This window comes from Marmota flaviventris, chromosome 4 (genome assembly GCF_047511675.1).
Source record: "Marmota flaviventris isolate mMarFla1 chromosome 4, mMarFla1.hap1, whole genome shotgun sequence".
Lineage (NCBI taxonomy): Eukaryota > Metazoa > Chordata > Mammalia > Rodentia > Sciuridae > Marmota > Marmota flaviventris.
Window position 1 is genome coordinate 11,407,379 of NC_092501.1, and position 14,400 is coordinate 11,421,778.

Genomic DNA, 14,400 nt, shown 5'->3' on the forward strand with positions numbered 1-14,400 from the left:
TGCTGGGTGTTCAGGGAACTGAGGAAATGGGAGTCACCTAGAAGGTGTCTGTACCCTATAGAGCAGGTGCTGGCTGGATCCCTGGTGGGCATGTGAACTAGGTTTACCTTGACCTCCTTATTTCAGTGCTGGGGATTAAACCCAGGGCTCACGCATATTAAGCACGTGCTCTACCACTGAGCTACACCCTCGGCCCTTGACTTCTTTCATTGTGGTAAAATATACCTAGTAGGAAGCTCACCATTTTGACCATTTTCAGTGTCTCACTATACCTTTCAAAACATTTAAAGGGTGCACCTCAGTGGAACTGAGTACATTCGTAGTGTTGTACTAGTGTCACCACTGTGTAGTTCCAGAACTCTTTTTTATCACCAGACAGAAACACCATTCTCATCAAGCGGTCCTCTCTCTTTCTTCCTTCTCCCAACACGTGGTGACCACTAATCTTTCTGTCTCTGGATTCACCTATTCTGCACAGTTCATGTGAATGGAATCATATGGTGCATATCTTCCTGTATCTGGTTTCTTTCACTTAGCATAATGTTTTCAAGGTTTATTCGTTCATTGGAGTATATATCAGTGCTTCATTCCTTCTTGTGACTTAATAAGATCCCCAGGAGCCCTTAATTTGGAGGATGTATCCCAGGTCCTGAATGGTAGTGAGGGCTCACTCTGGGCCAGGGTACTTTCTCATCATTTCTGAGTGGTTAGTGGAGATGCGGCCACAGACACACAAGTAGGGTGGAGGGTGGGGCTGGACGCCATGAGCCCACTTGGGAGTCCTGAGTGGCAGCTAGAGCTCCCAAGGCTGCAACTGCTCTGAGCCTGGCCATAGGGCAGAGTAGGGGCTCAGGCAGGGAAGGGCTGTGTCTGCAGGTAACGGACAGCCCCCTCTGTCTCCTCCAGATGCAGGAAAAGGCCAAGGAGATCTACGTGACCTTTCTGTCCAACAAGGCCTCATCCCAAGTCAACGTGGAGGGGCAGTCTCGGCTCAACGAAAAGATCCTGGAAGAACCACATCCTCTGATGTTCCAGAAACTCCAGGACCAGGTAATCCGACTTCCCTGACGGCACCTTGGTTTAAAAACCCACATTCAATCCAGGCTGGAGGATTCAGCGCAGCACCAAACGTCAGGCTCCCAGGAAACTCTCATCCCCTTGGGCAGGCTGAAGCGCCCCGAGCGGCCCTGGCTGGTGAAGGGTCAGGACTGACCTGTGGGACGCTCCCTCGAGCTCCGTTTCCTCTTAGTCTGCACACTGTTTGAACCAGCAGGGTTTTCTGTGCCTCCTCAACCCAGATGAGAAGGGAGGCTGGGGCTGTTTGAGGAACCCACACTGAACAAGCAGCATGTGGTAACTGCGACAGGACAAACTGGGACATCTGGAAGGCAAGTGCAAAGCCTCCAAGTGGCAGGGCACCTGCTGACGTTGTGTGCAAACATCCAAACTGCTGATGGCCCCGTGCTGTAAGCTGGTTTAGAATGTAGCTCCTGGGTCATAATGACAAAGTGGACATTTGGCAGCATATTCCACTTAAAACAGGAAAAATTAGGCTTAAAAACGGACCTGTAAATGGGTAAACTTTAAGTGTTCTGGCAGATTTTTTTTGCAAGAAATCTAAGTGGTAACAGATAAGGGGATGGGATCGTAGATAGGAATCTACAGGTGAGACTGTTCATATCATGCTTCCTTGCTCTGAAGTGTTCTAACCACACCACGGACAGACCAGTTTCACACTCCTGCTGGCCCATCCTTACTGAGGAAGAAAAGGTCTTACTTACCTGGCAGCAACGGGTGGGGACCAGCTTCCAGCTTAGCTCAGCAAGCCCAGAATCACCTGAAGGATGTGTTAAAACAGACGCACCCCCCACCCCCTGCCCCCGGTTAGCATGCAGCTATGAGGGTTCCAGAGGCAGGGACTAGCTCCCCATGAGTTCCCAGGGTGAGTTCATGCTGCAAGCCTGGGGCTACACTTTGAGAACCATGGACCCTGTGTGTTGCTTGGCCTTTTTTTGATCATGTGCTGTGTGCCCAGAGCCCTCACAGGAAGAAAATAAAAATGTAAGAAGTAATTTGAAAATGTTTTCCAGTTGACACAATGCTAAGTGTGAATTCCATACAGATTTTGAATCAGATTGGAGTGTTGAAAAAATTCCAGTCCTCCTGGGAGTCTTATTGATGGCCTCCTGGAGATGGTGGTTTGAGGCCTTTGGGAAGGATGCTGCGGACATGAATTTGTGGAGGGAAAGGAAGTGCAATGTACGGTGGCCACGTGGAAATATCCGCCCCACTCTGGACCTCAGCATCTTTTATGAGCTTCGTACAGTACTTTATTTTTTATTTTATTATAATTAATTTGTGTGTGTGTTTGTGGTACTAGGGATTGAACCCAAAGGCTGTACCATTGACCTACATCTCCAGCCCTTTGTTATTTTTTTATTTTGAGACGGCGGGTCTTGTTACATTGTTGAGGTTAGCCTCAAACTTGGATCCTCCTGTCTCAGCCTCCTGAGTCACTGGGATTACAGGCAAATGCTATTCCTAAAGTGCTTTAAAGAGCAGCCAGGGTTGAGCACCTGGGCTGGCCCCTGTGTTCTAGATATTCTTAATAATAGCAGTACCTGTGATTTAGGAGCTGTCCCTTGAGCCTGGTGCCTCCCTTGGCAAGTATCAGCTCGTCTAAGCTCCAGTGAGAAGTATTGTTTCCATTTTGCTGATGAGAAGAACAAGGCTCCGGGAGAACCAATAGTCAGTTAGTTGAACGTCACTTGAGCAGTAGAAGGTGCCGGAGGCTGGATTCACTCTCACCCACCTGCCTTCCAAGGCCTGTGTTGGTCTCCCAGCTCCTGGGCAGCCTCTCATTGCTGCTCAGAGGCCCCTGAGGCCCTGGAGCAGAGCAGGTGGAAAGACTGTGGGGGCACGGGCTGAGCAAGGCAGGAGCAAGAGGAGAGGGGCTGATGGGACTCTGTGGTGGCACCCGGGCTCCCAGATATCCAGCTCTCCTGGGAGATGTCCAGTGGAGCCCTGTGACCCCCCACACACCCCAGCAGAGGCAGCCACTGGGGGCTCAACTGCCACAGAAAAGAGGAACATGGGGGAGAGAGGCTTTTTTTTTTTTAACTTTTCATTTTGTGGTACTGGGGATTGAACCCAGAGGTCCTCTACCACCAAGCCACAAGCCATACCCCCATCCCCTCTTTAAAATGTTCTTTTTGGGGGGTTCAAGATAGTGTTGCTAAGTAGCTGAGGCTTGCCTTAGACTTGTGATCCTCCTGCTTGAGTTGCTGGAATTGCAGGCCAAAGAAAAGCTTGAAAAAAATAACTTTTATCCACCTAATTTCGTAACTCATGCATGCTCAACCAAAGAAACTGGACACTAACCCTGTCGTGGCTGCATACCTGGAGATAATGACTAGATAACATTTGCCCTCTAGATGGTCCATCTTGCCACAAATGTGGCGTCATGCGGTTCAACTGTTGAATGTAAAGAAAGTTCATTCACATCCTCTGGTTCAAAATGATTTACCTGGGGGCTGGGGGTAGAGCTCAGTTGGTAGAGTGCTTGCCTTGCATGCCCAGGCCCTGGGTTCAATCCCCAGCAACAACAACAACAACAAAAAAGATCTACCTGGGAGGGAGAAAGAGGCACTAACCGTCCTCCTAAGGCACAGTTGGTGCTACTCCAGGACCCCTGGGGTACCAGAACCCATGTGCTCAGGTCCCTGATGGCCATGGTGTGTATTTGCGTTAACTGCACACATCTTCCTGTATGCTTTGAGTCATCTCTAGGTCACTTATAACAGCGAATGTGTGAATCACTGTCACGCTGTGTCTCTTAGGGAGGAAGGACAAGGAGGAGGAGCCTGCACGCGTCTGGCACAAATGCGTTTTTATTTTTCTGAATATTTTTGTTCTGCGGTTGGTTGAATCCGCGGATGCGGAATCTGCGGATGCGGGGGGGGGGGGGGGGGGGGCTGATTGGGAATTCCCAGCAAGTCCCTGGGAAGGGCCTCTGGGTTCTGTTTCACTTTGGGAAACTGCCTGTCAGGGGCCTGGCTGCCCCCTGGGAGAATGCGCCTCAGCACCGTCTGCGACTTTCTTCCCAGAGGCTCCCTCGAGGGCCCTGTTTTCCCAAGTGAAGGAGACGAAAGGTGTGGGAAACGTGGCTGGGACCCAGGAGTTCACAGAGCACTGCTCGGCTTCACAGGGCTCCTAGCCCCCTGGCCAGGGGAGCCCCAGGTGCCCCCGGCTGCTGCGGGGCTGCTGTAGAGTAGTGGGAGTAGTGGGTGGGAAAAGCCTCCCTGAGGCCCCGGGCCTCTGCGTCCTGCTCAAGGCCTCTGGCTTATGTTCAGGTCCCGCTGACTCGTGGTTCACAGTCCTCCCAGGTTTGTTCTTGGGAGAAGCTGTCAAGGGTCCGCAGAGGCTGTGGAACAGTGGGCAGTGGGAACGGTGATTACCAGCCAGCAGGGAGACGGAAAGCGATACTACACACAAAACCACACACAGCACGGCGGTCGGGGGCCAGAGCGTGTGGGAGCCCACGATGCCACACACCACACTGTGGCCTCCCTGGGCTTGTAGGAGGGTGATGTGATCAGGGAGCCTCCTGACCCCAAACCATCAAGAAGAGTCAAATGATGGTCAGTGTACTGTGTGAGGAATGTGGTGTACAGTTTAATAAGCATTTCATCAAAAGCAACATCTTAGAGGATGTTTGGGGTTTAAAACTTGGTTACGTGGAAAATTCATGTGAGCAGAGAGAGAGTGCTCTGATTTAACTCGCAAACTTGGCTGGTCATACGCCCCACCCTGCTGGCTAAGCTGGGAGAGACGGGAGGTGGGCTGCAGCCCTCTCTTTGGTACTTCAGCCCAGAGGCGAAGGCTGCTCTGGACACCTACCAAGGGTTGGTTTCATCAGTGAATTTCAGTTCTTTATGGGTCTTCCCCCCACCCCCCACCTTTCTTTCTTTTAAAGATCCACTGCTGCGAGGTGGTTCTGCTTCGATTCTGGCTCTTTCTAGTTTGTGGATTTGTTCTTCCATTCCTTCCTTTATGCTGCCAGTATTGACTGAGGTCCTACTACGTAGCAGGGACTGAGCTAAGGGCTGCATGAGCAGTCAGGAACTCAGCTCCTATCCATCCACGACTACAGAAAGGGACAAATGTGAAGAAGGAAATGCAGTCGCCAAGAGATGGCCAGGAATGGCAAGGAGGGGCTGCTCTGAGCCTGCTGGTCCCTGGAGAGACCACTAAGACCTGAAAGACAGGGAGGCAGGATTCCCAGGATGAGGCAAGACCCTGAGGCAGGCTGCTGGGTATGGTGGGGACATCCGTGTGCTGGGTACAGCAAGAGATGGGGATGGAAGCTGAGTTGGGAGGGCTTGGACCCATCAGGCTGCCATTTACTTGTGGGGATTTTGAATGGTGGTTATTTATAGGATGGGCCAGTTGGACTAATAGGGTTTGATTCTCTTGAAAGCTGTGCCCCTAGGCTGCACAAGAGAGAGCAGATGACTCAGTGTAGAGCTGTTTCTTTTTCTAGAAAGCCAACTCTGAACTTTGACCTCCTGACCAAGACTCACTGTTTGAATTGGGTGGCCTGGGGCTCAGGCCACCTCCCCCACAAGGGCTTGTCACTTGCCAGACGCTGAGTTCAGATTCACCATCATGTGTCTTAGGTTGGCCCTCAACACCAGAGAGGGAAGAGGTGGCTCATAGCCAGTCCTGCCCCGGGCCCCGGGTTCTGTTTCTTTGTGACGCTTTCGTGTCCCTGCCTGTGATATGGGGCTTCGGCAGCCCTGCTGCCTCCCTGAGCTGTCCAGTAAAGCAGTCGACCATGCCACACCTCAGTCCTGTCGTCGCCCCTGGTAGTCACAGCCTCGTTTCCTTGGTCTGAGCTCCCCTCCCCCAGCTTCTTTGACTTCAGGATTTAGCAGCTGTTTGAACTTGGACAAGATGCTTCTCCTCTCTGTGCCTTGATTTCCTCATTGATGGAACCGGGGATCCAATAAGGTGGTTTGAGGTGCAGTGTGGCCTGTCTGTGGGGCGCTTCCTTCAGTGCCTGGCTGCGTCCAGCCCTCTGTGACGGTCACTGTGTGTCCCCTGCACTGTACTGGGAAGCTGAACTTAAGGTGAGTGTGTGGTTCTTAACTGGGGGCGATTTTGCTGATGTGGGCCAGTGTCTGGAGACATTTTGGTTGTCACGACTGGGACACAGGTGCTACTGGCATCTAGGGACAGAGGCCTGGACTGCTGCTTAATACCCTGCAGCGCACAGGATGGGCCCCCAAGACAGAATTCTGTGCTCCATAATGTGGACAGGGCAATCCCGGCTCCACGTGACTTCTCCACACGTGGCAGGGTGCCGTACTCTCCCTCAGCCTCAGGTCCCACCTGAAAAGCAGCAACTATGTTCACATGGTTGTTTTTTTCTTAAGTACTGGGGATTAAACAGGGGTTTAACCACTGAGCCACATCCCCAGATCTTTTTTATTTAGAGACAGGGTCTCACTAAGTTGCTTAGGGCCTTGCTAAATCGCTGAGGCTGGCTTTGAACTTGCGATCTTCCTGCCTCAGCCTCCCGAGTGGCTGGGGTTAGAGGCGTGCGCCACCATGCCCCCAGCTCCACATTAGTTTTTGACACCTTGACAAGTTCCAGGGAGATGACAAGACTAAACCCCTTCAGTTTCCACGGTGCTTTTGCAAGTGCATCTGTTTGGCCGTCAGGTGGTTTTGTGGAAGGAGGGACCTGGCACCTTGGCCTGCAGAGGAGGTAGTTCACAAGTTGGGGCTGCTGTGCCCAGCTCATTGTCATGAGAATGGGACCTCGAACTCAGGGCCTCTGGCTCAGCTCTTCCTGTCACACTGCTGCCGTGACAGCCATTCCCCATGTAAAGCAGGAACCTTTGGAGACGTGGCTTCCCCTTGAGTTCTTATCTTTTCCCTCCTGTCCGAGGCACTGCCTCCCCATCATGGCTGCTGTAGAGCACTGTCTTTGGCATTTCGTGACCACCCTTCCCTCCTGCCATCCTGCCCACATCCTCTCCCTTGCCGTCCAGTCCTCCTTCGCTCCAGCCGTGGCTGGTTCATAAGCATTTCCTTCACTTGCTGAGACTCTGGGAGTCGGCCACAGCGCAGGGGACAGACAGGCACCGTGGACTGCACTGAGGGCAGCAGTGTGTCCTGCTAACCAGCATGGCTGGCAGCTCCTCAGAGGATGGAAGAGGCTGCCCAGGAGCCAGCGAGCAGGAACCCGCCGAGCGTGAATCATCCTGTTACTGTGTCTCTGGGAATTTCAAACAAATTAATTTTTAAAATGAGTTTGAATTTTTACATCGGCACAGCATCGCTGTTAAGAAAGAAAAGAAAGTTCCTGCAACCCAGGAGGGTCCAATGCAAAGTGAAATCTTCCAGGCCCTGCCTCTTGCCACTCTCCCCACTAGCGGGAAGTCCTTTAGGTTGTCTGTCCTCAGGGTCGTGCCACAACAAAGATGTAGAACAGAATTCTGCTCCAGCCAGTTTCTCAGCTCCGACTTATGCAGCTCTCTCCTCCAAAGCCCCAGGTTTGAATTTCACCACACACCTGGGTCTGTTCCTCTGGAACCCATTGTGATTTATAGAGGCAGACAGGTCTGGTTCATTGCCAATGGCGGCTTGTAATCCTCACTTTCTTGGGCCATGTAGAAGGATGGCGCAGGTCTGGAGGGAGAGGGGTGCTGTTTCTTGTCCTGTGAACTTCAGGGACCCCTGGCCTGCATGCTGCTGGGCTGCCCTCCCTGGGCTTCAGGGCTGCTGCTGCTCTGGACCCGGAGGGTTGGGTGCGGACGGCTGTCTCAAGAGGAAGTCCTCACCCTCAGAGGCTGAAGAAAAACATTTAAAAGGCTTCGGTGAGATGCAGCGCTCCTGGCCACATCCTTGACAGACAAAGGAACGTGCCCCCCTTTGGGGCAGTGTCATCTCTCTGAATTTCCCTAGAACCACAAAGTGAGAAATAAATGCTTCCTTTTTTGGCATCGATAAGGAGGGGTGGAGCAGCTGGCAAGTGGGGTAGAAGAGGGGCTGCCTGGCCTGCAGGGTCATCTGGGGGCCACTTCCCCAAGCCCTGAGCAGGACCTCAGCCTGAGCTCCCCTGCTTGACTGTGGCCCCTGCTCCCAGGCTGAGGTGGTGGCCAGAGCTGGGATTCAGATCATCCCTGCCTGGTGGTGCAGGAAGACATTTGTTACCAAAGATCAGACCAAGCCCAGAAATGGGTGTTTTTCCAGTGTGCTCAGCTGGAAAACAGCTTGTGGTTTTCCCTTCAAATGGAAGAAAAGGTGGCTCCTGCATCTACGTGGTCCTGTGCCTCCTGAGAGCTGGGGCGTGCAGGAGAGAATTTGAAATGCTTTTAGATTTTTCTTAGAACTTGAAAATGGCGTGCAGGGGAGAACGAGGGAGAACAGGTGCTGGAAGAGCACTTAACTCTCCTTCCAGGGACCAAAGGCAAAGATAAAATGCCTTTTCTCTAAGTAAATGCCCAACCTGTCACTGGGCTTTGAATTTGAGTATCTTGACTCCAGGAAAAGGTGAACAGCCTGCCCCACGTGCAGGGCTCTGCTCCTACAGGCCTGGGGCATTTCCATCTCTCGCAGGGGCTCTCAGACTCTGTGCATGCCCAGCCCCCTCTCGAGTTCTGATTCCACCCTGGCCTGTTGTCCGTCTCTGGCGGGCATGTCTACAGCGAGGAATGCTGTCCAGCACTACAGAACCGTGCACACGTGCCTGCCCTGGTGCTTGGGGACAAGGGCCGGCCTGAGCTGTCTGACTCGTTTGCAGTCTGTGTCTGCTCTCGACCTCCTGCAGCACCTGCTCCTGCCTCAGGGAGGGAGAGCGGTCTTCATCTTGGGGTGGGCAGTCCCTGTTTGTGCCTCTCCTGTGCAATCTTCGGGTCCCCAGTTGATTCTGTCAATCATGCCAGGCGCACAGGTAGAGGGGCTTCCTCCTTTCTACTTCCTGTCTGTTCACTTGGCTGGGAAAGTAAGTCTGTAGTCTTGGTATGGGGGAGAGAGGACACATTCTAGAACTTTAACTGCTTAATTTGCATACAAAAACTAGACCAAATTTTTGAAGCAAATATGAAATCCTTCTTAAAAAAAAAAAACTTTGTGCATTGAAGGATTATTTTTTTTTTCCTTGTGTGGGTTGAAGTAACCTGGCAGAGGGTTTTGAAGAGAAGGGAGATGCATTTTTCATTTAGGTCCTCTAATGTGCTTGTCTTCTGAGAGGTCTTAAAATATTTATTAGGCTTGACATACAGTGAATCAGAGCAGTGATGGAACGAACGCTGAGCCCCGTTCTCTGTTGACAGGGGTGGGGGAGGGTGGGGTGCTTCTGTGGTCAAGTCCTTTCCTGGCGCAGTCCATTTGGAATAGTCCAAGATGCATGCTGAGATTGGGGTGGGTGTGGCACCTGGTGGGATAAGGACCCTGTGCTGGAAGAGTTGCCCTTGGGCAACTCTCTCTCCCCTCCCAGGCCCACCTCCAGCCGCCTGCAGGACTGGATCCCAAGGCCGTGCTGCTCAAGATTACACTGTAGGCATGCGGCTCACAGATGTGGAGCTGCCAGAATTTGGAACCTTTAAGCCACAGCTGTGTTGGCCAGGGCATGGGGTAGGCAGGGGCGGGGGAGATGCAGAGAGCAACTCAGCTGCCAACTTGAGTTTTCTGCTTCACTGGCTGCCTGTCCCTGGGACCCATCATCTGCTCTGACTCCACTCCGATGCCTTCTGCCCACCTTGAGTCTCAGGCCAGACTGGTCTCCATTTTCTTCCCTGCAGACAGTTGAAGGATTCTTATCGTGTTTAGGTGCTGGTCACAGTTCACCCAGGGAAGCCAGCTCCCCACCAGAGTCCTGGTTTGGTAGAACCATCTGAGACCCTGAGGGCAGCTTTTTTCTGTGTCTGAGCAGGACTGGGATGAGATGGGTCTGATGTTACTAGTGTCCTAGGGTGTGGTAACATGTGACCACAACCTGAGTGGCTTAAAACAGCAGCAACTTCTTCCAGGTCAGGAGGCTGGAAATCTGAAGTCAAGGTGTCGTCAGGGCTGTGCTCCTTCTGAGGGGCCTTCCTTGTGTCTTCCAGCTTGCAGATCGCCGTGGCTGCCAGCACACAGATCTCCACCTGTCTTCACATGGCCACCTCCCCGTGTGTCTCAGTGTGTCCTCTTCTGAAGAGGACACCAGTCCTTGGATGGGGACCCACCCTAAATGCAACGCGGCTTTATCATGGCATCCTTTACCAGCCCTATTTCCAAATAAAGTCACATTTTGAGATTCCAGGTGGACATACATTGGAGGGACATTCTTCAACCAGCTACTGACCTTTAGAGATATTTATTTTCCTCTTATGCACATGAACACACAGTTGAACATACCTGGGGTCATTGTTTTTAGATTTAATGTCATTGGTATTTAATATTCAGTCAATTAACACTCATGGGTGGTTTTGCAAGCTCAATTCTTTTCAGACCTTATTTTTGATGACTGTGTATTCTGCCATGGGAGTGGCCAGTGCCTGGTGGTGTGGGCTGGGTAGCTACCCAGCTAGAGTTGGCACCCCTCACATCCCTTGCTTACTGTTGAAATGTGACCCCACCACCACCAGTTCATATGTTGAAGTCCTATCCCCCATTACTTTAGAATGTGACTGTATTTGGAGATGGCCCATAAGTGGGTGTAATTAAGTTAAATGAGGTCATTGAAGTGGACCCTAATCCAACCTGACTTGAGTGTTTATAAGAAGAGGAGATTCAGACCCAGACACATACAGGGGGATGACCATGTGAGGACGGAGAAAAGATGACCATCTACAACCCGGGAGAGAAGCTTCAGAAGAAACCATCCCTGTTGGCATTTGGACTTCTGGCCTTCAGAACTGTGAGAGACTGTGTGTAGTACTTGTTATAGCAGCCAGAGCTGACCCATACACTCACCATCAGGCAAAGTACTGAGCCCCAAGCCCCCATTTCCTTCTCCGTAAAATCAAGGTCCTTGAGAATGTCTGAGAGAACGCACGGTCCATTGCCTGGCGGTGGTCACGTCTTGGTAGTGTTGGTCCTGGCCTGGTTCACTTCATCAGCCTCTGCTGTGCACACTGGGTGGTTTCTGGTCACTCGTGGAAAAACATTTATTGGATCCCTTCATGGCCATTTGTCCTAAGATAAATAACAACGTGGTCTGTGGCTGGGTACACTGCCTTTTCTTGGGATTGATTTTTAGGCGCCTCTGTGTCCTCTTGGCTGTCTTGCTGAGTCCACAAGGAGCTCTGCGGTGGGAGTGGGAAGCTCCTAAGCCCATGCCTGGGAGGCCCATTGCTGGTGGGAGTGGGAAGCTGGCTCTGGACCCCATGTAGTGCCATCAGGCTGCTCACAGCCAGAAGGATGAGGCCAGTGGAAGCCACATCCTTTCCTTTTTAAAATCTGTCTAGGCCTCATGGCCACAGCTGCTTCCTGGTGAGTCTGTGGCACTGGGAGGTGGGGAGGCCCCGGGGCAGGTAGCCTCAGCCTGAAGGACTTCTGGGCTTGCTGGGGCATTTCACACCTGCCGCAGCAGGGAGTGGCCCTCAGGCCCTTTTGACATAGTTCCTGCCCCTTCCTGCTGAGCTGGCATCCTGGAGGGCTGGCGAGAGGGGCCTGCGGCCTCTTGGGATCTCCTGGTGGCCGTTGCAGCATCTGAGCACCCTCTCAGCCAGGCAGCCTCCTGCCTCCCTGCCCTCCAGCCCTGGGTGCCTCCAGAGCAGCCCTTTTTCTGTTCTCCTTTGAAGTCTGAGCCTCAGAGCCACTACAGACAAACAGGATGTTCCTCTCCCACACACGGAGACTTCGTGTGTGGGAGAGGAGGTCACACCGCATCCTGCCCTGAGTGGTGGGTCCCATTCGCTGTGGATCTGGGGGCGTGAGGGGATACAGGCTGCATGCCCCGGGGGCCTCACAAAGCCAGTTCCTTTAGTCACACTTTGAACATCTGTTCTGGACTTTCAACTTATAGGTATCTAGAAGGTCCCTCTGGGGACCCTGTGCCCAGCAAGGCTGAACAGGGCAGGTGGTGAGGGACAGTGACACCTGCTTTGCACGTTTGTGGGAGGCCATGAAAGGGTAATGGCCTTCCTCATCTCAAGCCTCATCCCTGGCTAGGATTTTTGCATCTTCTGGGATTTTAAAAAATAGTTTCTCCAAACCTCAGCAAATCATAATCACACATAGGATTACAAGATTGCTTCAAAGTAGATCAGTGCTCTAAAGAGCTTGGGCAAGGCTGGAAGGGCAGTTTAAAGAGCACCCAGCTTCCTTGAATCCTTCCTGGCCGTGGGCTGGACTTACTGCAGCATGACCTGGGTGGTTGGGTTCTCCTGCAGTTGCAGCCAACTTTGGAAAATGAAGGTATGAAGGCTGAAGGTTCCAGTTGTTTCCAAAGGCATTGCCCATCCCCCAAGTCGATGTTCTGAGGTCTTAGAATCCATCTGATATTTAGTTTACAAAACTCTGTGTTGACCGAGGGTGGGTTTAAAAGATGTCAGGATTTTACCACTCACTTGACAACCCCGCCTGACGGTGAGCAACCTTCTAGGCTCTTCTGAAACTTTCTGCTTGTTGGAGCCTGTGTTTGTGCTGAAAGAGAACGCACCTTGGGTGCACTGTGGATGTTTAGACCTCAGATGTCCTGAAAATTGACAGGTGAGGGAGGGAAATAAAGGGCGAGGGCTTTCTTAAAAAGAGATTGTCCATACAGAAGAAAAGGATTTGCTTTCCTTCCCTACCCACGCTGCAGGTGAGGAGGAGGACAGGCAGCCTGGGATTGGTTGCTGGGAGTTCTGTTCTGCTACCTCCAGCTCTTAGAGAAATGCATCCCTGTATTATCTCTCCAGATATAGTGGCAATTCTTAAAGGGCCCTTTCATACGAAGGTATGAATCAGTGCAGCGTGAATCTGTTCTGCCGTGCAAAATAAAGACATATTTGTTCATGTGACTCTCTAAGCTATATGTTCCATTGAAATGATTGCATAATGACCAGGAAATTTGCCTCATCTAGCGCATGCCTTACTTTAGCTTTCTTTGTGTATTCTTTGGCACACGGTAGGTATTTAATAAATATTTGATAGGATGATTCATGGCCTGGATTAGCTGCAGCCTTCAGACTCTTTCTCTTTCCTCCTCAGATCTTCAACCTCATGAAGTACGACAGCTACAGTCGCTTCTTAAAGTCTGACTTGTTTTTGAAATACAAACGAACCGAGGAAGAGGAGGAAGATGAACCCGATGCTCAAACTGCAGCTAAACGAGCTTCCAGAATTTATAACACATGAGCCCCGAAAAGCCAGGACTACCGCCCTCACCAAGCAAAGGGGCTTGCTCTCAGGACTGTGTGGGGTTATCATTGCTTTGTTATGTGCAAGGACCGAGATGTACAAAACCCTTCAATGGGGTGTGTGTATTTTATTAACTGCTTGACCAGTAAGTTTTGCATGATGGCTAATCTTACATAAAAATAGCTTTGAAGTTTCAGTTCACAAAACAAGCAAACAGAGGTTCCTTCCACACTGGACGCTTGGGACATTTAATAGCTTGATTAAACTTCACGTGAGGCCACAAGGTGAAACCTACAGCCACTTTTACCTTGTAAGTCTTTGCCCGGCCTCTGTGGCAAGGGATTGTGTGTGTCACCAGATTCACTTGCAAATTAACTCGAGCATGAATTCATGTGACATCAGGCTCCCAAGGCTGTTGTCTATCAGTTGTCTTTTGAGTTCAGTTCTTCTTGAGAGCAAGTTCAGTGCTGGACAAAGAAAATGAGTTGCTGACAGCCTAAAGATTTGGGGAGTTGCGTGTGAGCAGCAGCAAAGGGTTATTATTTCTTGTGCGTGGGTTGGTCCTGGTTTTGCTCGCAATCCGTGACATTTCATGCCACACAGATAAATAGTTCAGCTCAACAGAAATAAGATCTCACTTAACCAGGAAGGAAAAAAAGACAAATGGGAAATTGTTCAGGGTGCCCTTACCAACCCCAGGTGGTGGTGAACAGGACTATGGCATAGACGGGTCCTGATCATGGAGTTGGTAGGAATATACCCCTTCTCCCAGAGCCCGTGTGGGGACAAATCACAATCTTTCTCCTCTGCCTTTGCTGGACTTTTTTCCTCTGGCTTGAGACCTCAGGCAGGGAGTAGAGGTGCTGCTCCGAGCCTGCTTTTCTTGTTGGAGAGGCTGTGAATGGAGCATGGTGGGCCCAGTGTTCCCTGCCACCCCAGAGAATTCCTCCTCTACAGTGGAGCCCACCAGGTCCAAGCCAGGCTCGGTTCCCTTTACTTAAGGTCCCTGCCATCTGCAGGGCCTGCTGCTATTTCCCCAATGTGTTTGCCAAGCCTCAA

General features: G+C 51.5%; 1 protein-coding gene across 4 annotated transcripts in view; it reads left to right on the plus strand.

Annotated features, from left to right (window-relative positions):
• The window catches only part of Rgs10 (regulator of G protein signaling 10), a 36,628-nt gene extending 22,891 nt beyond the window's left edge, over positions 1 to 13,737 (plus strand). For 2 of the 4 annotated variants that reach the window (XM_027929942.2, XM_071610858.1), the window contains exons 4-5: positions 907 to 1,050; positions 10,119 to 10,314. In XM_027929942.2, coding sequence (XP_027785743.2) covers positions 907 to 1,050; positions 10,119 to 10,307 — 333 coding nt within the window. In that variant the 3' untranslated portion in view covers positions 10,308 to 10,314. Of the gene's footprint in view, positions 1 to 906; positions 1,051 to 10,118; positions 10,315 to 13,191 lie in introns of those variants that run through there. The other 2 variants (XM_027929943.2, XM_027929944.2) reach the window with 1 other exon arrangement.
• Positions 13,738 to 14,400: the final 663 nt, after the last annotated feature.